General features: G+C 40.2%; 1 protein-coding gene and 1 pseudogene across 4 annotated transcripts in view; both read right to left on the reverse strand.

The window, feature by feature from the left end:
• Nucleotides 1–509: 509 nt before the first annotated feature.
• The window catches only part of STX11 (syntaxin 11), a 73,060-nt gene continuing 47,639 nt past the window's right edge, over nucleotides 510–25,930 (reverse strand). For 3 of the 4 annotated variants that reach the window (XM_023729417.1, XM_023729424.1, XM_004368853.3), the window contains one exon: nucleotides 510–2,785. In XM_023729417.1, coding sequence (XP_023585185.1) covers nucleotides 1,917–2,785 — 869 coding nt within the window. In that variant the 3' untranslated portion in view covers nucleotides 510–1,916. Of the gene's footprint in view, nucleotides 2,786–6,698; nucleotides 6,719–25,930 lie in introns of those variants that run through there. The other variant, XM_023729432.1, reaches the window with a different exon arrangement.
• Nucleotides 6,898–8,292, reverse strand: LOC111820180 (calmodulin-like; annotated as a pseudogene).

Consider the following 25,930-nt stretch of genomic DNA (forward strand, 5'->3'; position numbering starts at 1 on the left):
AGCTGAGAAAGAAATCTGAGAAGAATCTGGTGTGACTTGGTTTCCAAGTTTCTCATATTTAACCATGAAATTAAAATTAGGTATAGGTGTAGATTTTCATGGTCATAGCAGGTTAGTCAGTGAGTCCCAGAAAGCTCATGTAGTCTTCTTTCTACTCCTTTTAAAATGTCACCTTTTGAAGGCTTTAAGAAATATGACTGTTGATTAGACTTCATGCTCATTTATGTGAGTAGAAAGGGCAGGAAACATGGGCAAGAGCATTACAAGTCTGCAAATGAAACCAAATTTCTAAGACGTGATGATTTTGGTAAACTATTGTTAACTCAGGAAAGAAAGCAAAACTTCCTAACGTGAATTCTTTTAGTTTTGAGTTTTTTTTTCTTTCTTTCTTTTTTTTTAACTCAGAGTTCCACCCAAATGTTGCAGCATGAAATAGCTAGTAATAAACATTTTTTAATAATGGAAATAGTAAATGACTGAGATTTAGATGGTCAAGACACTCACATATATACGTTTATATATAAAGGATATTTAAAATGTAATGTTTATTAAGCTTTCCTGAAAAACAAGATTCTTTTATTTTAAATGACTATTTCAGTACATGAAAGGAATGGTCCCCAGTAAAGCAAAAGTAATATTTCCAAGAACAAGACTTTATTATCTCTAGTTCTGTATGTCTTTTCAGCCTCCAACGCCTGTCTTTACCACCATAACCAGCACAGAGTTGTTCAAAATAAAGTTTTAACTGAAACTGGACTATGGAGATGCAAAAACTGGAGTGAGATAAGTTTAAAACAAGCAAGTCAACACCAATAACCAAAAAAAAGTGTCCATCTTTCTGGTATATATCACTTACAAAATTAAAATTAAACCAAATGGTTACCATGTATGCACATTAGTGAATATTAGTATTTTACACTTCCATATGTGTGTATATAATAAACAAGTAAAAAGGTAAATTTTAAATTATTTTTATCTATGAAAAATATATAAAATGTGACTGATACATACTTCAACTTGAGTGCTTTTTCAATACTCAGTGATTAAAAATATTTGGGAAAAAATCCCAAAATATATTCTAAAAGAAGATATTAATAGTTAAAGAGTCAAGGAAATAATGAGGGTTTAATGTGATTAAGGAAAGGGGAGGAGGAAGTAAGCAGAAAGGTATACTTGTAGGCTGGAATCACATAATATAAACAAGATGTATAATTAGAAACGAAGGAGATACAGTTTTTCCCAAGGTCAATTTCACTAGAAATTGAACAGAACCACGGAAGCTTTAAAAGCCAAAACCAAGCCAGTTGCCATCCAGTCAATTCTGACTCATGGCGACCCCACGTGTGTCAGAGTAGAACTGTGCTACATAGGGTTTTCAGTGGCTGATTTTTCATAAGTAAATTGCCAGGCCTTTCTTCCAAGGTGCCTCTGGTGGACTCAAACCTCCAGCCATTCAGTTAGCACTTTCAGTTAGCAGCCCAGAGCGTTAACTGTTTGCACCAGCCAGGGACTCCAAGGAAGTTTTAGGACAGGTGCAGGAATTTAAGTTTTGCTAATGAGTTCACACTACTAGGGATGCAGAACTGACTTCCTCGCGAGTTTTCTTTGGTTTTGGACACAGACCTTGCCTACAGGAGGTCAAAACGTCAGTTCCTTATTTGGCTTCCCTTAAGAGGGCAAGAGTGCAACGTGTCATCTGATCACCTCACACAACGTAAGTAGGAGTTTGTCCTTACTGAAGAAACATCAACAGCATCAACATCTTTCCAAGCACAGCTGGCTTGGAATCTTGAACCTCACGCATCCTCTCTCTCGAAAGACTGAGGTCAGAAGCAGTCCCCTGAGCCTTGCCTTTGGCGGGTTTTCCCACTTGTGCTTCCAGCCTGCTCCCAGGGCTGGGGTAGCTTCACCCGCAGCTAGTTGACGCAGGGGCAGCAGCAGCAGCACAGGGTCCGACAGGGGTTCTTTTTCTTGTACTGCACGGCCTTGCGAACATGCGCCTTGGCCTGACCCACGTAGTCACAGGTCTCGAGCACGTTGAACTCGATGACGTTCAGCGTCTCGGCCTGCTCCTCCACCAGCCTGGCCATATGCAGGAAGAGCTCATGCAAGTCGCGGATGCGGCTCTCCAGCCGCAGCAGCTCACGGTGGCGATTTTCGATCTCATTGAGTGCCGCCCGTGCGCCCTTAACATCGGCCAGCAGGTTCTCGGAGAACACGTCCCACTTGCCCTGCTCGAACATGTCCTCGATCTGGTCACCCGAGACGTCCTTGCCCATGATCTCGAGCTGGCGCTGGATGCGGATCTTGCAGTTGGCGCACTGCTTCATCTCGGCCTGGTTGTATTCGTGCATGGCGTCCTGGAAAGCGCGAGTGAGTGCGTTGTAGTGCGCCCTCGAGATGCGCCCCACGGCCGAGTGCGCGCCGTGCTGGGCCTCGGCCTCCTCGCACAGTTTCTTCATGGTGAGCAGCTTGCGGTGGATGGCCTCGCCCCGCGCCTTGATGTCCTTGGCGATCGAGTTGGTGTCGCGCTTGATGCTGCTGAGGCGCCGCATGGACGTGAGGAAGCGGGTGTTCTGCTTCCCCAGCCGCTTCACGTCGGCCGTCAGCTGCTGGTTTTCATTCTGAAGGTTCTGGATGTCTCGGTACCAGGACTCCAGGATGTGGTCCGTCTCGAACACGATGTCCTCGTCGGGCGAGCCCACGTCGTCGTCCCCATCTGGGAACTGCTGGTCATAGTGCTTGGAATACTCCAGAAGTTCTGCTAGCCGGTCCTTCATTTTGCCTGCAAGTAGAGATACTGAGGTTATATCCCTCTAAACAAACAATCAAGAAAACCAAACCCGTTGCCGTTGAGTTGATTTCCAACTCATAGTGACCCTACATTCCTCTACTGAGCGTCAAATATTTGCATTCAGTGGATGGAAGCTTAAAATAAACGTCCTGCTCAGCACTTTCTTTATCCCTAGGTGTAGGTAGTAAGACACTGAAGGAGCTCAGTGCTCTATGCCTTTTTGCTTACCTGCAAAGGAGTAACATGACCAGAAAACATGAAGACAGTCATATTTTAAGCCTATGGGTACCTGCAGTTCCATACTATAGGTGCCCAGAACTCAGTCAGCAATTAAAAATTTGATTGCACTGAAGCGCAATCCCTTTTTCTTGCGTTAAGTTTTCCAATAATCGCAAATCAAAACAGACATATAAAAGTAAAAACAAGAAGACTTGCAAGGATAAGGGTTTTTAATAATAGTCATCTTACGAGGATTTGAGGCCAACACCAAGTACTCATTTCTATTTCAGCTCCAGTGAGTACCTTCAGTCGTCTTCGTAACTTTTAAAGCAGTTACCATATAAATCATAGGTTGCTTCATTATTGCCTTAACCTTTTTTCCTCTTAAAAATGTTAAAAAAGTAAAAAATGCTTGAGGTAAAACAACAACAAAATAAAGACAAAAATCCAACGAGGAAGTAGAATGTATACACTGAAATTCCCTTGCTCCCCTATTCCATTCCCTAGTGGTAGTACTGTTAAGATCACCGCTTATTTTATTTTACTGTGGTAAAAATATATGTATAACATAAAATTTGCCATCCTAACCATTTTTAACTACAATTCAGTGACATTAATTACATTCACAATGTAGTGCAACCATCACCACTATTTCCAAAACTTTTTATCACCCTAAACAGAAATTCAGTACCCATTAGGCAGTAAGTCCCCAGTCCATCCCTACCCTCAGCCCCTGGTACCACTAATAAAATTATAGGTATTTTATAAAGTGGGATCATACGATATTTGCCCTTTTTTGTCTGACTTATTTCACTAAGCATGATGTTTTCAAGGTTCATCAATGTTGTAGCATGTATCAGAACTTCATTTCTCTTTGTGGCTAATACTCAACTGTATGTATATATTTTGTTTATTCATTCTTCTGTTAATGGTTACTTGGGTTGCTTCCATTTTTTGGCTGTTGTGAAATAATGCTACAATAACATTGGTGTACAAGTATCTGAGTTTTTGCTTTCAGTTCTTTTGGGTATACACCTAGGAGTGGAATTGCTGGGTCATATGGTAATTCTATATTTAACTTTTGGAGGAACTACCAAACTGTTTTCCACAGTAGTTGTACCATTTTACATTCCCACTAGCAATGGACAAGGATTCCAATTTTTCCAAATCCTTGCCAATACTTGGTATTTTCAGGGTTTTTTTTTTTTTTTTTAAATAGACATCTTACTGGATATGAAGTAGTATCTCATTGTGGTTCTGATTTGCACTTCCCTAACTGCATTTTAAAAATGTATATGGAAAATTTCAAACATACACAAGGCTAGTAGCAATAATATAACCAACTCTAATTTACTCACCATGCAGCAGCAATATTTGCCCATTTTTAATATTTTGAAACAAGTTGGCAGCTCAAGAATTTTCATATTTTTATAAAAGTGGTTCTGATCACTTTTCTTGGCAAAGCAAAATAATGATCTCTATATACATACTTTTTCCAGTAAAGTGAAAAGCTTTCATTCCTAGTAGCATGTATATATGACAAAATATTGAACATTTTACCCTTCCTTTGTGTCTGGAAAGATTCTCTTTCTACAATATAATTTGCACACAAAAGGGGCGGAGGGGGGGAGCAGTAACACTTAATGGCTACTCAGTTTATCAGGGATCTTGATCTCAAAAGTTTCTCTAAAGTTGAAGTAATTTATTAAGATGGATTTAATGACTAATGGAAATGGTGAAATATTAACCATGTTCTCTCATCTGCCATGATCATTAACACAAATTAAGCAGAAGTCTCATTCCATGATTCGATTTTTAATATAACAAGTTATCCTACTGAAAATGCCACTTTTGCTATCTCTTGAAAGCAGGAAGTCAACACCAGACCTTCTAAACAAAGAAGGAGGTTACTGTATTGGCAGTGTGACTGAGAGGCAGGAAAAAGATCTAGCCTATCCCTTGACCTGAATTTCCTGATATTCAGTATTTCCTCACTTTGACAAAAGTTAAAAGACAAACCACAAATTGAAGAGAAACTGTAATATATGGTAGGTAATGGCAAACATTTTTAATATATAACAAATTCTTACAAAAACAACAACAACAAAGTACTCTCTCAATCAAAGAAAATGAAAAGGCAATTCATATAAGGAGAATGTAAGTGCCAGAGAACATAACAGTACCTAATATGTAATGTATGAGGCACTTACTGTAGCCAGGTACTTTCTAGGCACTTTTCATGTGATACCATCTTTAATCTTCATATGGACTCTGATGTACTGTCATTATCAAAGTTGGTAAGTGAGTCATAGGGAGGTTGAGGAACTTACTCAAGGTCACCAGTAAGTGAACAGTTGGAGTCCAGAGAAGCCCCTCTTAACCATTTCACTAAATTAGTGGAACGATGAAAAGATTTTTAACTTCATTATTAAACAAGGAAATACAATTAAGCCACTGAGAATTTTTTCACACTAATTTTTTTTTTAATTATAATTTTTAAAATTTGGCAAGTATTCTGGGAATTCTCAAAAAATGCTGGTAGGAGGGTAAATTGTTAGGGCCTTTCTGGAGGACAGTTTAGCAATATGTATAAGAGCTTTTAAAACTTGCATTTGCATATGGTCTTAGTTATCCAGTGCTGCTATAAGTGGATGGCTTTAACAAACAAATTTCTTTTCTCACAGCTTAGGAGGCTAGAAGTTCGAATTCAGAGCACCGACTCTAGGGGAAGTCTTTCTATCTCTGTTAGTTCTGGAAGAAGGTCCTTGTCTTTTCAGCTTCTGCTTCCTGGTTCCCTGGAGATCTTCATGTGTCTTGGCATCTATCCTTACCCCATCTCTCCTCTGCTCCCGTGCTTGTTTAATCTCTTTTATATCTCAAAAGAGATTGACTCAAGATACACTGTACACTAATCCTGTCTCATTAACATAACAAAGACAATACATACCCAAATCAGATGATAACCACAGGACTAGGGGTTAGGATTTACAACACATATTTTTAGGGGACACAATTCAATCCATAACATTCCACCCTTTGGCTCCCCAAAATTCATGTCCTTGCCACATGCAAAACACATTCACTCCATCACATCATCCCAAAAGTTTTAAATCCACTCCAAGTCCAAAATCTCATCTTCTGAATCACCTAAATCAAAAACGGATGAGACTCTGGGCGTATTCTATCCTGGGGCAAAATTCCTCTTCATCTGTCAACCTGTGAAATCTAGGATGCAGGTTATCTGTCTCCAAAGTATACTGGTAGAAGAGGCACAAGGCAGACATTTCTATTACTAACAGGAGAAACTGGAGGGAAAGAAGAGATAATAGGCACCAAGCAAGTCCAAATTTCAGGAGAACAATTTACATTAGCTCTCAAGGTTTGAAAATAACCCTCTGTTCTTTGGGACTGTCTGGGCAAGGGCCCTGCCCTCAAGGCTCTGGATGTTGGCTACACCCTCTGGATTCTCCGTGGCAGCCACTCAGCCCTAGGCTTCAGCTCCACCTTCCAGGCCTACTGGGACAGCAAATCAGCTCCCTCAGCTTTAGGCGGTCCCATTCTCCTAGTACATCTGAGCGGCCAGCAGGCCCCATTCTTCTGCCCCTTAGGCATGGCAGTGGCCCCATCCCCCTAGCATAGTTTAATGGCAGCCCCACACTCCAGCACAGAGTTGGTGAAGACCCACCTCTTTGAAAAGTAGGAGGCTGTGGACCCACCCTTTGAAACCAAGAATGTCCTGCTTCCTGTGCTCCTTCCACCAGTTCTGCTGATCTCCGAGTTGCTCCAGGGATGGTCCTCTTCTTTTCTTGGAGGATAACAGATGTAGCCCTTTTGGCCTGTTTCCTGTCTGTAGAATTCCAAGAGACAGACAGCATTCTTTCCTTTCGTTCTTTCTTTGTCCCCTTCAGTCTAAGCTGATGGGTCTTCAGCTGTGGTAGCTGGTTAGATCCATCAGTCACAGGCTTAATCTCTTTAACAAAGATTGCATAGCCACATCCTTGGTGAAAATCCAAGACAAGTGCCCTCAGTCTGTACAACAGATTTTTTTTTAATTGTAATTTTTTTTTAAATTGGAAAACAAATATACAACTTGGAATGGATTCAAGGTAATTTGTTCCATAAGCAGATTTTCTTTAAGTGGCTGAACAAAGTTTAAAAAGCAAGTAACAATAAAAGAAAACTTATCTGGAACAGACCAACAGTACAAAAAAATAGGGTACAAGTACCTGAATCATACACCCGTCTTATAATGGTGCAACTTTAAGTACATATTGTTGACTGTCCATAGTCCATGCTGAGTTACAACTCTACACTTCAACAACAACATGCTGACAGTTCCTAAAGAAAACTACTTTTTAAAAAAGGCATGATCCATTTGATCACCTCCATCTAAGTTTAGATGGGAAGAAAGGCGTAGATATATCCAGAGTAAGCCACATGCAAAATATTACTTGATCAGTTTTCTAAAATAAGGGTTCAGGACAATGACAGTAAGATAAGGGAAGAAAACATGGAGGAATGAAGCCCTGATTACTATACATCCATACTCTTTTGATAGCAGGGGGAAACCTTTTACAGATAAGTTACAAACAAAGAAAAGGCAAACAATTTCGTACAAGAAATTTAACACATTCTGTACAATGTCTTCACTTTGCTGTCATCATTTGTACAAACTCTTCATAGTTTACTTGACCATCACCATCAATATCTTCTTCCCTGATCATTTCATCAACTTCTTCATCTATTAACTTCTCTCCAAGATTTGTCATCACGTGGCAAAGTTATGCTGCATTAATATAGCCATTGCCATCCTTATCGAACACATGGAATGCTTCTCTAATTTCTTCTTCACTGTCTGTGTCTTTCATTTTTCTTGGCATCATTGTCAGAAATTCCAGGAAGTTAACTGTTTCATTACCATCAGCATCTGCTTCATTAATCATGTCCTATAATTTGCTTCTGTGGGATTCTGCCCAAGAGAACTCATTACAGTTCCCAATTCCTTTGTTGTTATAGTTCCAACACCATCCTTGTCAAATAGTGAAAAAGCTTCTTTGAATTCTGCAATCTGCTCTTTGGTCAGTTGGTCAGCCATGTTGCAAGCACTACCTGTCTCTGAGACAAGATCACACAAACACGCAGCCTGCTAGCTCCACTCAGACTTGTATAACAGAATTTTCCAAATCTTTGAGTTTTGTTTTCATTTACACAGTCAGTTTGTAAGTCCATTTCTTTCCTCTCACATTTTACTATAAGCAGCAAGTAGAAACCACACAGCCCCTTTAAGATCCTGCTAAAGAAATCTCATCAGCCAGATATCCATCACTTACAAGTTCTACCTTCCACCAAACATTTGAACATAATTCAGACAAGTCCTTTGCCACTGCATAAAAGGCATGACCCTTCCTCCACTGTCCAATCACATGTTCATCATTTTCTTTTAAGGCATCCCAGAAGCACATTTAACATCGATATTTCTAGCAACATTCTGTTGCAGGCAACATGTGTATTCTCTAAGACAACAGAGACTTTATAACTCTCCTCAGTTTCTTCTGAGCCCTCATCAGAATTGCCTTTGATGTCCATAATTCTACCAACAGTCTCTTCAAGACAATCCAGGCTTTTACCATTAGTCATCTTAAAACTCTTCCAGCCTCTACCCATTACCCAATTCCAAAACCACTTCCACATTTTAGGTATCTGTTAGAGCAGCACCCCACTCTTGGTGCCAACTTCTGTCTTTGTTAAATAGTGCTATAATAACAGAAATACCACAAGTGGATGGCTTTAACAAACAGAAATTTATTTTCTCACAGTTTAGGAGACTAGAAGTCCAAATTCAGGGTGCCAGCTCTAGGGGAAGGCTTTCTCTCTCTTTTGGCTTTGGAGGGAGGTCCTTAACTCTCTGAGCTTCTGCTTCCTGGTTCTTTTGAGATCTTCATGAGGCTTGGCATCTCTCTTCCTCCATCTCTCCTCTGCTTGCTTGCTTGTTTGCTCTCTTTTATATCTCAAAAGGGATTGACTCAAGATACACCCTACATTGATCCTGCCTCATTAACATAAAGAGAATCCACTCCCAAATGGGATTATAACCACAGGCATTGAGGTTAGGATTTACAACACATATTTTGGGGGGACACAATTCAATCCATAATAGTCACCACCTTTAGCAGACAGATACAGTTTGACACCATGCTAGCTAGCTGATATAACTCCGCCCAGGTAATGTATGGTGTTAACCTAATTGAAATGCACATGCCTTCAAAAAGGCCTTACGTAGTTTGTCCTTTAAAAAATGATATTTATAGTTTTGTGAGATTTTATTTAATTACAAAAATCTACATGGACATTATAAAATTTTGGAAAATACAGGAAAGCAAAGGAAGTAATGAAAACCATTTATAACTCCACAATTGAAAGGAAACTACTATTAACATTTTGATGTGTATTATTCAAGTTTTTGTTTCAGAATATATGTGGTAGTGCTGCACATTCTCCCTTTACCTTCTTTTTCTACTTAAAAGAGCATGTACATTTTTCATACAATTAGAAAGCCTTCTAAACTCTGTGATTTATGTAGTAGCCGGTACCTCTTTATCATGCATTAGTTATTTCCAAATTTTTGTTACAACAATATGTGATTCAAATATTTATAGTGACAGGCTTCACACATCCCTGCTATATCCTTAGTACAGTGCAGTAGGTGTTATGGATTGAATTATGTTGCCTAAGCCTCGGGATAAACATCGATATCCTAGGCATTAGTGAGCTGAAATGGACTGGTATTGGCCATTTTGAATCAGACAATCCTATGGTCTACTATGCTGGGAATGACAAATTGAAGAGGAATGGCACTGCACCTCAAAATCTATCCTGAAGTACAACGCTGTCAGTGATAATATCCATACGCCTATAAGGAAGACTAATTAATACAACTATTATTCAAACTTATGCACTAACCACTAAGGTCCACGATGAAGAAATTAAAGATTTTTACCAACTTCTGCATTCTGAAATTGATTAAACATACAATCAAGATGCATTGATAATTACTGGTGATTGGAATGCGAAAGTTGGAAACGAAGAAGGATCGGTAGTTGGAAAATAACAACCTTGATGACAGAAACAATGCTGGAGACTGCAGGATATAATTTTGTAAGACCAATGACTTCTTCATTGCAAATACCTTTTTTCAACAACATAAATGGTGACTATACACATGGACCTCACTGGATGGAACACACAGAAATCCAACTAACTACATCAGTGGAAAAAGACGATGGAAAAACTCAGTATCATCAGTCAGAACAGGGCCGCAGGCTGACTGCAGAACAGACCATCAATTCCTCATATAAGCTGAAGCTGAATAGAAAATTAGAACAAGTCCACGAGAGCCAAAGAATGACCCTGAGTATATCGCACCTAAATTTAGAGACCATCTCAAGAACAGATTTGATGCATTGAACACTAATGACCAAAGACCAGACGAGTTCTGGAATGACATCATGGACATCATACATGAAGAAAGCCAAGAGTCATTAAAAAAACAAGAAAGAAAGAAAAGACCAAAACGGATGTCAGAAGAGACTCCGAAACTTGCTCTTGAACATCGAGTAGCTAAAGCAAACAGAAGAAATGATGAAGTTAAAGAGCTGAACAGAAGATTTCAAAGGGCAGCTCAAGAAGACAAAGTAAAGTATTAAAATGACATGTGCAAAGACCTGGAGTAGAAAACCAAAAGGGAGCAACATTTATCAAGTTGAAAGAACTGAAGAAAAATTCAAGCCTCAAGCTGCAATACTGGAGGATTCTATGGGCAAAATAACATAAAGATAACAACAATCCTCACAACTGGACCCATAAGCAAAATCATGATAAATGAAGAAAAGATTTAAGTTGTCAAGTATTTCATTTTACTTGGATCCACAATCAACATCCATGGAAGCAGCAGTCAAGAAATCAAAAGACCCATTGTATTGGGCAAATCTGCTGCAAAAGACCTCTTTAAAATGCTGAAAAGCAAAGATGTCACCTTAAGGACTAAGGTGCACCTGATCCAAGCCATGGTGTTTTCAATTGCCTCATATGCATGCGAAAGCTGGACAATGAATAAGGAAGACTGAAGAAGAATTGATGCCTTTGAATTGTGGTGTTGAAGAAGAATACTGAATATACCATGGATTACTGAAAGAATGAACAGGTCTGTCTTGGAAGAAGTACAACCAGAACGCTCCTTAGAAGCAAGGATGGCAAGACTACGTCTTACATACTTTGGATATGTTGTCAGGAGAGATCAGCCCTGAAGAAGGACATCATGCTTGGTAAAGTACAGGGTCAGCAAAAAAGAGGAAGACCCTGAACGAAACGGATTCACACAGTGGCTGCAACAATGGGCTGAAGCACAACAATTGGGAGGATGGCACAGGACTGGGCCATGTTTTGTTCTGTTGTTCATGGGGTCACTATGAGTTGGAACCAATTTGACAGCACCTAACAACAACAACATGGGCAAGATACCGAATCATGCAGGAAACATCAAAAGCAGATGGAAGGAATACACAGAGTCACCATACCAAAAAGAACAGGTTGATGTTCAGTCATTTCAAGAGGTAGTATATGATCAAGAAACGATGGTACTGAAGGAAGAAGTCCAAGCTTCACTGAAGACACTGGTGAAAAACAAGGCTCCAGGAATTGACAGGATAGCAACTGAGATGTTTCAACTGAAGTGCTCACTGGTCTACATCAAAAAATTTGGAAGACATTTACCTGGCCAATCAACTGGGAGAGATCCACATTTAGGCCTATTCCCAAGAAAAAGGTCACCCAACCGAATGCAGAAATTACAGAACAGTATCATTAATATCACACACAAGTGAAATTTTGCTGAAGATAATTCAAAAGCAGTTGCAGCAGTACATCGACAGGGAACTGCCAGAAATTCAAGCCAGATTCAGGAGACATCATGGAACAAGGGATATTGTTGCTGATGTCAGATGGATCCTGGCTGAAAGCAGAGAATACCAGAAAGATGTTTACCTGTGTTTTATTGACTATGCAAAGGCATTTGACTGTGTGGATCATAACAAATTGTGGATAATACTGCAAAGAATGGGAATTCCAGAACACTTAATTGTGCTAATGAGGAACCTGTACATAGACCAAGAGGCAGTCATTCGAACAGAACTAGGGGAGTGGTTTAAAGTCAGGAAAGGTGTGTGTTGGGGTTGTATCCTTTCACCATACTTAGTCAGTCTGTATACTGATCAAATAATACAAGAAGCTGGACTATATGAAGAAGAATGGGGCATCAGGATTGGAGGAAGTCTCATTAACAATCTGCATTATGCAAATGACACAACCTTGCTTGCTGAAAGTGAAGAGGAATTGAAGGCTTTAGTGATGAAAAACAAAGACTACAGCCATCAGTATGGATTACACCTCAACATAAAGAAAACAAAAATCCTCACAACTGGACCAATAAGCAACATCATTATAAACAGAGAATATACTGAAGTTGTCAAGCATTTCATTTTACTTGGATCCACAATCAATGCCCATGGAAGCAGCAGTCAAGAAATCAAATGACGTATTGGGCAAATCTGCTGTAAAAGACTTATTTAAAGTGTTAAAAAGCAAAGATGTCACTTTAAGGACTAGGGTACACCTGACCCAAGCCATGGTGTTTTCAAATGCCTCATATGCATGTGAAAGCTGCACAATGAATAAGGAAGACCAAAGAAAAATTAATGCCTTTGAATTATGGTGCTAGTGAAGAATACAGAATATACCATGGACTGCCAAAAGAATGAACATATCTGTCTTAGAAGAAGTACAGCTAGAATGCTCCTTAGAAGCAAGGATGGTGACAGTTCATCTCACATACTTTGGACATGTTATCAGGAGGGCCCAGTCCCTGGAGAAGGACATCATGCTTGGTAAAATGGTCAGCAAAAGAGAAAGAATCTCAATGAGATGGATTGACACAGTGGCTGCAACAATGGGATCAAACACAGCGAAGATTATGAGGATGGTGCAGGACCAGGCAGGGTTTCGTTCTGTTGTACATATGGTTGCTATGGGTCGGAACCAACTTGATGGAACCTAACAACAACAACAAAGCTCAGGAGCAGAGTTGCCATCCCAGTGGGCCTGGAAGGTGAAACTGAAACCCATGACAAGTGGCCTCCACCCAGAATCCAGAGGGTATGGCCAACACCCATCTGGAGGGCAGGGCCATTGCCTAGACTGTCTTAGAGAGGATTATTTTCAAGCCTTGAGAGCTAATGTAATTTGTTTTGCTGGGTTTTGGACTTGCTTGGTGTCTGTTATCCCTTCTTTCCCTCTGATTTCTCCCATTTGTAATGGAAATGTCTACTCTGTGCCTGTTCTACTACTGTACGTTAGAAACACATAACCTGCATTCTAGATTTCACACGTTCACAGATGATAAAGAGGAATTTCGTCCCAGGATGGAATACACCCAAAGTCTCACCCAGATTTGATTTGGATGATTCAGAAGATGAGATTTTGGACTTGGAGTTGATTGAAGATTTCTGGAATGATATTATAGGGTGAATGTGTTTTGCCTGTGGCAAGGACATGAATTTTGGGGAGCCAAAGGGTGGAATGTTATGGATTGAGTTGTGTCCCCTAAAAATATATGTTGTAAATCCTAACCTCTAGTCCTGTGGTATAATCCCATTTGGGAATGGGTTGTCTTTGTTATGTTAATGAGACAGGATTAATAGTGTGTATCTTCCGTCAATTTTTTTTTGAGATATAAAAGGGATTAAACAAACAAGGGAGCAAGAGGAGAGATGTGGTAAGATAGATGCCAAGACACATGGAGATCTCCAAGGAACCAGGAAGCAGAAGCTGAAGACACAAGGACCTTCCTCCAGAACCAACAGAGATAGGAAGCCCTCCCCTAGAGCTAGCACTCTGAGTTCGGACTTCTAGCATCCTAAGCTGTGAGAAAATAAATTTCTGTTTGTTAAAGCTATCTACTTGTGGTATTTCTGTTACAGCAGCACTAGATAGCTAAGACAATGCCCAATGTACTCTACTATGCAACAGATGGATGGGAAAGAGAATGAGTAAACTTTATGAACAAGGCAAGAAAAGGTGATATATGTCTTCCTTGCATCTTGGCCAAGACTTACGAGGCACTATAATGGAAGGTTATGTGGTTAGGGGACAGTGCCACACACCCCTAAACATCAGAGATCTGCTTGCTGGTATCCCACTAGTTCTAGACAGCTCCCCTGCTTATATTCTGTACTGCTCTCCTAATGCCATGAAAAGCTATTTGGGGAAATAATATGAGGAGCAAAGTGTAGTTCAACTGCATAGACAATGGCTTTGGAAGAAGATGATCATGAATAGGCAGTCATTCCATTTCATAACCTAACAAACATAAAGTTATGGGTCCTAATCCACGTGAAGGTCTAAACTCATTTAAAGGCCTAAATCCATAATCTCTAACGAGTGAGAAAGGAAGGGGGTGGGATAAAAATTCTCTTTGGAGGTACAGACAAGAAGGAGGCATCCCCTTGCCTGCCTGCCCATTTCCCTGGCCCAGCCCAGCCTCAGATGTGTTGGTCCCACTGACCTAGAACATCTCCTGGTTTCCAGGGAGGGGTCATTCAGAAAACTACAACAGAAATTCAACTAAGAGGCTGCTATTTCTAAGAAGGTTCCCAAAAAGGAAGATATACCAAAATATACGGGCACAAAAAGAACGTCAAAATAACCTACGCACAAAAAAAGACCAGACTTATTGGCCTGACAGAGACTGAAGAAACCCCAAGAGTATGGCCCCCGGATACCCTTTTAGCTCAGCAATGAAGTGACTCCTGAGGTCCACCCTTCAGCCAAAGATTAGATAGGCCTATAAAACAAAACGAGACTAAAGGTGTACACCAGCCCAGGGGCAAGGACTAGAAGGCAGGAGGGGACAGGAAAGCTGGTAATAGGGAACTCAAGGTCAAGAAGGGAGAGTCTTGACACGTTCTGGCATTGTTAACCAACGTTATAAAACAATATGTGTACTAACTATTTAATGAGAAGCTAGTTTGTTCTGTAAACCTTTACCTAAAGTATAATAAAATAATAATAATAACCTATACAACCAGTAGCTTGATTCGGTACTGTGAGATCCTAAACAGGGAACCACAGAAAATAAGCAAAAAACAGCAAACTATTCCGCTGACCTTCCTTTTCTCACTGTGATAAAAGAAAATGTAATAAACCTTGGTAAATTGTATTCATAAAGTTGCTAAAATAAATCCTGCTTTGATTCACGTGGAAATTAAGAATTCAAAAGAAAATTTACAACCAACTACTAGACGTCTGCTTCTGCTTTCAAATTATCTTCTCAGGCACACAGATAGCCTTTCCTGAGAACTAGATCCAAAGGGGAAGGGGAAATTGCTTAAACCTTCTTTTATTGATCAACAAGTTTTTAAGTAAGAGAAGACAAAAATATCTTCTCTTCTTAAGTAAGAGAAGATGATAGTATCCCAGGCTCTCAAATTGTAGGGGCAACAGAATCACCTGGAGAGCTTCACACAGTACAGATGCCTGGGCCCCTAATGCACAACCAAATTTGTGACCCATGCCATAGATACCTGATCATGGCAGTTCCAGGGAACTTAATAGTCCCCAGTTGGAGGCAGGCTTGATGAGCAAACAACTGATAAGGAAGGAAAGTGGTGGCTGCCGCTCTCTCACTGGAAAGCTGGTGGCTTCCATTAGTTGGCATGGAGGTTAGGTCAAGGTCAACTGAGAATTCACTTTCAGCCTGTTGTTAGCTGCCATCAGTTCAGTCCCTGACTTATGGTAACCTCAAGCACAACTGAATGAAAAACTGCCCGGTCTTGTGTCATCCCTATGACTGGTTGTGGATCAGACTCTTGTGATCCATAGGGTTTCCAGTGACTGGTTTTTCAAAAGTAGATCACCAGGCCTTTCTTCCTAGTCCATCTTAGTCTGGAAGCTCTGCTGAAACCTGTTCACACAAGCCTTTACTAACAGGTGGTATTCATTAGCCGGGAATCAAACCGTGGTCTCCCGTATGGAAGATGAGAATTCTACCACTGAACTACCACTGCCCTCATGCTTTCAGCCTAGTGAGGCAGAAAAACAATCTACCAACCCCAAAAGGCAGAGTAACAAGAATGTTAGAGATTATTTATTCCAACCCTTTAATTTTAGAATTGACAAATTGTTACAGGCACTAACCAAGGGAGAATATGAACAAAACTGAAGATTGAGCTTTACTGCTATGAGATGCCCTCAGGTACATGAATAAATTCTCTAACATCATCCACAGTGAAAAAATGAAGGAAGACAATACTCTTATTAGCTAAATACACTGGCCACTGGAACCTGGATCCCTCTGTGTGAGCCTAATGTACTTGGCACATAAAATCTTGAAATTTTCTGTCATGTCAGGAAGGAAAGATTCAGAAAGCAAGTTCCTACCTATCTCAGAAAATCAGCGAGTGGGCCGATGAATACATAAATAACCAATACATAAGGTGCTACAAAGAACAAGCATGAATATCTTGTTCCATACTTGCTTCTAAGGGAACCAGCTATAAACACAATGCTAGGGTCATATCTCTGATCATTAACGAGAGGCTTTGTGCCTCCTTTCTCTAAGGGCACAAGAAAACAATTGTTCATGTATTAAGCAAATTTTGCCCAATACTAGGAAACATACTCCAGACATAGAGATACACAATGCAGAGCAGAGCAACGCACAAACCATGTGGGGTTTATTATGGAGATCAATTTGTAGGTTACAGGAGGGGAACTAATCCAAGAACGTAGAAGGACCTTCCTTTCTGTATTTATGACAGAGAAATGTCTTAAAGGCTTTGTGTGTGTCTGTGTGTGTCAGTGCTGTCAAGGTGACTCTCACTCGCAGTGACCCCATGTCTGTCAGAGTAGAATTCTGCTCCATAGGGTTTTTAATGGCTGATACTTTGAAAGTAGATCGCCAGGCCTTTCTTCCAAGGTGCCTCTGGGTGGATTTGAACCTGCAACTTTTCAGTTAGCAGCTAAGCTCTAAACCATTTGCACCACTCAGGGACTTGCTTAAAGGCTTTCCCATTGCCGTATAGGCGATTCTGACTCATAGTGACCCCATAGCACAGAGGAGAACTGCCCCCATAGGGTTTCCAAGGCTGTAAATCTTTACAGAAGCAGACTGCCACGTTTTTCTCCCATGGAACAGCTGGTGGGTTCGAACTGCCGACATTTCAGTTAGCAGTCAAGTGCTTAACCTCTGTGCCACCAGGGCTTCTTTTAAAGGCTTTATTCCTCTTTAATTTGAATTCATAAATTTTAAGATTCGTATTTCAATAGGTACTAAAATACACACACACACACATAGGCTCTGCATGTGTTATTCAGCTGTTTGTGAAATTAAAGAAATCTTGCCCCCAAGCTATACTCTCCAAATGAGGACTTGTGAGCAGTGCCTCACTTATCTCAATAATGTAGTACCCATGTTCTGATTTTCAGATTTTATAATCTTTCTTTCCAGTATTCTGATTTTATACCAAATTTTAAAGTACTGTTACAAGAAAATAATGATTAGAAACCAGAATGTGTCTTTGTGTCTGGGACCACCACTAGCCATAAGGCATCTTACTGAGCTTTTGTGTAAGGCCCATATCAGGTCTTTGTGAAAACTGCAAGAGTGCCTCTTTCTCTGGGTGGATGCTGCCTCACAGCCGGGCACAAGGTCTGGTGAGCAGGAAGCCCCTCTTCCTCATGGCCAGGCACCCTTTGCCAGTCACAACCTGCACAGACCCATTTGTTAGCTTTGTTAACGCCTTTCTCAACAACTTTGTCTGATCACCCTGCCAAAGACATCTGGTAGGGGCCAGGAAATTCCACGGGTGCTGTGTCACAGTAATTTAGCAGTTGCTTTTAGCACACACCACAGTAACACAATGCTTAAAGGACAACAAGTGTACTTTCTGGAACAGGTTGATTCAGAACCATAAATAATCATTTCATGCAGCTGAGTAAAAAGTAACACTTTGAAGAAAGAAAAAATCATCCTTTGATTGTCCAGAAAGTATAGGTTAAAATAAAAAGAGCTCCTAAAGGTCTTATACTCTTGCTGCTCTAACCAAAAAGCCAAACCAAACCCACTGCCGTCAAGTTGATTCCAACTCATTGACCCTACAGAGCAGAGTAGAACTGCCCCATAGGGTTTCCAGGGAGCACCTGGTAGATTCAAACTGCTGACCTTTAGATTAGCAGCCAGACTCTTAACCACTGTGCCACCAGGGTTTCCTGCTGCCCTAAAGTTAATTTAAAAAACAAAAGTAGTGTTGGATCTATCTTAAAGTGCATTGGGCAAGAACTACATATTCTGTTCTACAATTAACATTAAGTAAGCATTTGCAATGTGCCAAACATAGCGCTAAGCACTGTGCAGATATTAACTTGTTTAACCCTATGTGCCGCCACCTGTCTGTAAGTTTGTCATACTGTAGTGGCTTGTGTGTTGGTATGATGCTGAAAACTATGTCATTGGTATTTCAAATACCAGCAGGTTCACCTATAGTGGACAGGTTTCAGTGGCGCTTCCACACTAAGACCAGGAAGAAAGGCCTGGTGATTTACTTCTGAAAATTAACCAATGAAAACCTATGGACCACAACAAAACACTGTCCAACTCACTTGCTTTGGACATGTCATCAGGAGGAATCAATCACTGGAGGAGGACATCATATTTGGTGAAGTAGAGGGCCAGTGAGGGCAAGGAAGACCCTCGGTGAGATGGACTGGCACAATAGCCACCACAATGGATTCAAACTTGCTGGCAATTATGAGGATGACACAGGACTGACTAACATTGCGTTCTGTTGTACATAACATTACCATGAGTTGAAGGTGACTTGACAGCAGCTAACAAAAACAATCCTCATGGGATAGTATCATCATCCCATTTTATAGGTGTGGAAATTTGAGACTTAATAAATTAAAGCCATTTGCTTAAAGTCACACAGATAATAAATGTGGACATGATACCTGAATCCAGAAAATCCGCCATCTGTAAACCACAAAGCTACTCCTTTTTCCTAAACCTCCCAAAAAAGTCTCCAAAATCTTTAATCACATAGGGAACTTCTTACCTATTGAGATTTTATACCTGGAACAATTATCAGCATCTAATAACCTAGATCTGGATTAGCACGTAGAATTATTTTCACCATTAGTATCACAATCATTTCTTCATATCAGAGTTTCCCAACACTGCAATAGTTCAGCTATTAAAGCATTTAATCAGAAAGTGACTAATCACAGCTTTCCAAAAGTCCACAAAGTCATTAACATTCATAAATAATTTTTCTTATAACAAAGATTCAGTGTGGTTATGACTCACCCAAGACTGTGTTGAAATAACAGAGCACTGATACTTGGAAAGGTGGTCCAAACGGTTTGTGCTCGACTAACCTGAAGGTGGAAACGCTGGTGGCATAGTGGTTAAGAGTTTGGCTGCTAACCAAAAGGTTGGCAGTTCAAATACACCAGGCGTTCCCTGGAAACTCTATGCGGGCAGTTCTACTCTGTCCTATAAGGTCGCTATGAGCTGGAATTGACACGACAGCAATGGGTTTTTTGGTTTGGTAACCTAAAGGTCGGCAGTTCAAACCTGCCCAGCAGCACCAGGGAAGAAAAGCCTGGTGATCGGCTTCCATAAAAATTACAACCAAGAAAACACTATGGAGCAGTTCTACTCCATAATACATGGGGTTACCAGGTGTTGGACTTGGAATCGACTCAGTGGCAATGGGTTTTTGAAAGTTGGAAATGTTAAGTTTTAGGATTAGGTGCATGGAAATAATGACTGAGAAAATGATAGTACATGAGCTCTCTGAGGGAGAAGTAAAGAGAAAAGCACTAGAGGGTCAAGGTTGAAGTCATCTGTACAGGTTTTTCCACTGTTATCTATATTACCTTTTACAAACTAAAACAGCTGTTGCCGTATCTTACATCTGATTTGGTTTTGGCCCTGGAACGTAAAGCAAACTTTTCGCTGAAAAATATAGGGGAAATTTATGTAGAAAAGAAAATGATGCAGAATAAAATTTCAATACATGTAAAAACATATACATTTTTGATATAAACTATACATTTCATACCTCTTTCATGGAGTACTTCATAAAAAGAGAAACCAGTAGTTTCCAGAACCATCAATGACCTAGATATTTCCAACTCATGATTCAAGTTAGGGAAAACCCCACAGAATTTTTAAATTCCCTTTTGGTGTTTCCTTTTATCTTAGACAAAGTCCCTTGAGCCACTGATTCTAACCTTGTTGGATGGTTACTCCTTTTAAATTCTCCAACCCAACAAATTACTATTTTGGGCTGACATTTTCTATATGAAGGGCAGAAATATCTATAATACATCATCATCAAGGTGTGAGGTTTTCCTGTGTTATTTTTATAATAACCAAAGTTTCTCCCTTCTAATGTTAAAGGTATTCACTCATTTTTGTTGGAGTTTTTCTTCTAAAATGCGTTAGTAAACGTTATTGCTTACTTAAAGAGAGGCCATTGGACACAATTTACTGACGATGCAGATTGTCATTATTAAAATCTTTGCACTGTGTGGTAATGCAGTTTTGTTTGCTTTAAAATATTTCTCTTTCCTTAGGTTTAAAATGTCAAACTCTACCTCAGTTATCTCCATACACCACCCCTCTCATTCTCCTTACAGATTGTGATGGGCTAAGATATTAGATAACCAAGCATTTAGTAATGGTAAGCTACCTGTGGGTCAGCGTCCCTCTAGAATCATACCTAGTAAGTGAGGAAAGAAACTCACTAAGGTCAGTGACAAATAAAATGTCCTCTATGAGGTAGTCATTGTGCTGGACAATTGATGTATAATCCATAAACAATCTTGACAATAACCTTGTGAGGAGGGTATCATTTTCAACTGATTAACAACTGGGCCCCAGGAAAATTAAGTTCCTTATTCAATTCACGCAGTTAGAGAAGGCTGGGATTTGAATCCACATCTATTCAGGTCCTATGTTCACGCCCTTTCCACTATATTATGCATTAACACTGTGTGAACAGTTGAGGTTGTGTGGTGCTAATGTTGTTAAGCAACATTTTCCCCACTTTGATGGTCTCTCTCCACCGCCTCCTACTAAGGGGTCACTTATCTGACTGGTGAATCTGGAAGGAGGAATTGTCCATAGCAGCCCAGCCTCTTTTTCTTTCTTTCTCTTAGAAGTGGGCCTACCACAGGGACTCCATGTTCTCTGCTCTGCTTCTGGGTGTGGGTGGAAGAGATCAGCTCTGGCCAATGCTTCTAGGGAGCGTAAGTCCACCTAATTCTAGGTTCAGGACTATGAAGCACAGTTGTCCCACAGATGTAAGCCACCCCCTCCAACCTTGTCTATCAGTAACAAAGGTGACAGTTTGGCCCCTGATTGCTTTTTCCTTATTTCTCAATTGGTACAGAATCCAGGTGGGTAAGGGGAAGTACTTATTGTGCTCCCTTCTCAATGAACCCGGTAACCATGTTAAGTAAAATCAAAGAAGATAACAGCAGAAAAAGGCTTTAACAATTATTTTGTTCATTGCCTTAATTTTGCAAATGAATAAAGAGAAGCTCCGTGTATTAGGTGACCTATATATAATGAGGGAAAGAAGGTTATTAGGAAGGAAGAAAAAAACTGTTATGAAACAAACATTTCCAATTATAGCCAAAAAATGTATATATATACATATAATTTTCAGAAGCCTCGCACATGTTATTGTTACCAGCTGCCATTGAGTTGGCCCCCGACTCTTGGAGACCCTATGCACAACGGATTAAATTATTGAGATCCATAGGGTTTTTACTGGCTGATTTTCAGAAACAGATCACCAGATCTTTCTTCCTAGTCTGTCTTAGTCTGGAAGCTCCACTGAAACCTGTTTAGCATCACAGCAACATGCAAGCCTCCACTGACAGAGGAGTGGTGGCTATACATGAGGTGGACTGGCTAGGAATCAAACCCAGGTCTCCTACATGAAAGGTGAGAATTCTACTACTGCATATATTAAAACGTCAATAAATGACAGCTATTAATTTTGCTATTTTAGTGCCAGATAATATCTGCACTGTTTTAGTCACCTAGTGCTGCTGTAACAGAAATACCACAAGTGGATGGCCTTAACAAACAGAAATTTATTTTCTCACAGTTTAGGAGGCTAGAAGTCTGAATTCAGAGGACCAGCTCTAGGCGAAGGCTTTCTCTCTCTGGGCTCTGGAGGAAAGTCCTTGTCTTTTCAGTTTCTGCTTCCTGGTTCCTTGGAGATCTCCATGTGTCTTGGCATCTATGTTACACCAATCTCTCCTCTGCTTGCTTGCTTGTTGAATTCCTTTTACACCTCAAAAGAAATTGACTGAAGATACACCCTACATTAATCCTGCCTCATTAACCTAACAAAGACAACCCAATCCCGAATGGGATTATAACCACAAGCATAGAGGTTAGGATTTACAACACATGTTTTGGGGGGACACAATTCAATCCATAGCACCAACTATGAAAACATCAAATTGTCAGATTTCCATGATGTAATGACCATCAGTTCACATCCTACTTTCTTAAGCTGGCCTCCTAAATGTCTCTTTCTTCTCCCCAAATTTGTACATCCTCTTTCTGGAAGGCTGCAAAAAAGTAATTTACTACACATTATCTGCACCTTCTCCCATCAAGAGGTAGAGACTATTTCTCAACTCCTTGAATCTGAGCTTGGCCATGAAAAATGAGACTTGTTTTGGTCAATGGAACATTACTAAATACTATGTAAGCAGAGGCTTGAAAAATGGTTGTGCAAAAGGGCTTGCTGTTGGGAACCCTGAGACACTATGTGAAGAAGGCTGAGCTATCCTCCAAGAGGATGAGGCCCAGACTTCTCAGTAATCCCAGCTTTGCCCAAACCCCAGCTATCCCAACTGACTGGCCACATGAATAGGCCCAGCAGAGATCAACAAGGAACTGTTCAGCCAACCAATAGAATCACACGAAATAATAAGTCATTGTTTTTTACGCCACTACAATTTGTGGTTTCTTATGCCGCAAAAGCTAACCGATACAGAAATAGGTATACAGAAGTGGCATGCTGCTCTGTCAAAAACCTAAAACATGAAGCATTGATTTTGGGACCAACCAGCAGAGGAAGTCTAGAAAAGCAGTGAGGTAACTGTTAGCAAAAACTGGAAAAATAGTAAGCCAACTATTAGTAGAATCTGGAAAAGTGGTGAGGAAATTGCTATAGCAGGCTGGGGAAAATGTTACCCATATCACGTAGTAGCAAAACTATTGGATCATGCTAAGCAAAATAAGTCAGTTGCAAAAGTACAAATATTATATGATCTTACTTATGTGAAATAAGCAAATACATAGAAATCAAAGATTATTAGTGGTTACGAGGGGCAGGGGGCAGGGAGGAAAGGGGAGTTTTTGCTTAGAGGACACTGAGTTTACGTTAATGGTGGTGGAAAGATTTGGAAAAGGATAGCGAGAATGGTTACAGAACATGAAGAATGTATCAATGTTACTGAATTGTACACATAGAAATTGTTGAGATGGTGTGTGTTTTGTTATATATATTTTCACTACAATAAATTTTTTTAAAAACTGGAAAAAGTGTTGCCTGGGGTAGCTTGAAAGATAGAAATGTACATAATAAATTTTGGATCTAGCTGTGAAGATCTACAGACAGAATGTTGAAAGTGTCAATTGACTGCTTTTAGCTACACATGATAAGGTTCTGGGTGAGAGAGGTGAACTAAAGAACTGTCTAGTTACAGAACAGTTTATTTAGAGAAAACATACAAGAGCCGGAACTCATGAGATTAGAAAATAAAATGCTGTTACCTCTGTAGTCTACACAGCTGGAAAATGTTTCCAAAGTAAGAAATGGCTTCAGAGTAAAGATCTTTGTAAAATTTAACACAATGTCTAGTAGAGCCTCTCAGCTAAATAAAAGAGACACTAAGACTCTTAAGGGTGTTGTCTGATAGCAGCCTGACACTCAGCTCAAAGAAAAGAGATGTCTGACTTTAAAAAAATTGTGGCTGTGGCTTTTGGGTATATGAACCTTCACCAGATTCTTAGGAAATCCACAAAGTTTTTAAAAGAGTTGTACTAATAAAAACACCACTAGCTTGACCTAAAAGAGATAAAGACTATATTCAAATGAAAAGAGGCCTCTGGGTCCTCTGGGATTAGGCCAAGAAAGCTATTTAGAAGCAAAACTAGCCCAATTCTTATGGGAAAAGAAGAGTGTTTCAGAGAGTGGAGCCAAGGGCAGTGGAGAACTATAAGCTACTGAACAACTCCTGAGGATCAGAACCGGCTCCTAGTGAAGCACAATATCCCCTGGCCCAGGAGAAGGGGAACCTAGCAACATGTACCTGGCTAGATATAATTGCTATGGACCAGTGACTGTCATTTGTATTCCATTTTTTTTTTTTTTCTCTTTAATTGTGCTTTATGTGAAGGTTTCCAGTTCAAGTTGGTTTCTCACACAAAAATTTACACACATTGTTATGTGACCCTAGTTGCTCTCCCTACTATGTGACAGTGCACTCCTCCCTTCCATCTTGGATTTCCCGTGTCCCTTCAACCAACTCCGGTCCCTTTTTGCCTTCTCATCTCACCTCCGGACAGGAGCTGTTCATTAAGTTTCATGTATGTACTTGAACTAAGAAGCACTCTCTTCACGAGTATCATTTTACGTCTTATAGTCCAGTCTAATCTATGTCTGAAGAGTTGGCTTTGGGAATGGTTTCAGTTCTGGGCTGACAGAGAGTCCGGAGACCATGTCTTCTAGGGTCCCTCCAGTCTCAGTCAGACCATTAAGTCTGATCTTTTTACTAGACTTGAGTTCTGCACCCCACTTTTCTCCTGCTCCGTCAGGGACTCTCTATTGTATTCAGGGCGGTCATTGGTGGTAGCTGGGCACCATCTAGTTCTTCTGGTCTCAGCCTGATGGAGTCTCCGGTTTATGTGGCCCTTACTGTTTCTTGGGCTAATATTTTCCATGTGTCTTTGGTGTTCTTCATTCTCCTTTGCTCCTGGTGGGTTGGGACCAACTGATGCATCTTAGATGGACACTCAATAGCTTTTAACATCCCAGATGCCACTCACCAAATTGGGATGCAGAACATTTTCTTAATAAACTTTGTTATGCCAGCTGACCTAGATGTCCCCTGAAAGCATGGGCCCCAGACCCCCACCCCTGCTACTCTGTCCCTCGAAGTGTTTGGTTGTATTCAGGAAACGTCTTAGCTTTTGGTTTAGTCCAGCTGTGCTGACTTCCCCTGTATTGTGTGTTGTCCTTCTCTTCACCTAAAATAATTGTTATCCACTATCTAGTTAGTGTATACCCCTCTCCCTCCCTACTCACCCTTGTAACCATCAAAGAATGTTTTCTTCTGTGTTTAAACCTTTTCTTGAGTTCTTGTAATAGTGGTCTCATACAACATGTGTCCTTTTTCTACTACTAATTTCACTCAGCATAATGCCTTTCAGATTCATCCATGTTATGTTTCACAGATTCATCATTGTTCTTTATCGTTGCATAGTATTCCATTGTGAGAATATACCATAATTTACCAATTCGTTAGCTGATGGGCACCTAGGTTGTTTTCATATTTTTGCTATTGTGAACAGTGCTGCAATGAACATGGGTGTGCATATATCTATTTGTGTGATGGCTCTTATTTCTCTAGGAGTAGGATTGCTGCATCCTATGATACTTCTATTTCTCGCTTTTAAAGGAAGTGCCAAATAGATTTCCAAAGTGGTTGTACCATTTTACATTCCCACCAACAGTGTATAAGTGTTCCAGTCTCTCCACAACCTTTCCA

Source organism: Trichechus manatus, unplaced genomic scaffold, assembly GCF_000243295.1.
Source record: "Trichechus manatus latirostris isolate Lorelei unplaced genomic scaffold, TriManLat1.0 scaffold00002, whole genome shotgun sequence".
Classification (NCBI taxonomy): domain Eukaryota; kingdom Metazoa; phylum Chordata; class Mammalia; order Sirenia; family Trichechidae; genus Trichechus; species Trichechus manatus.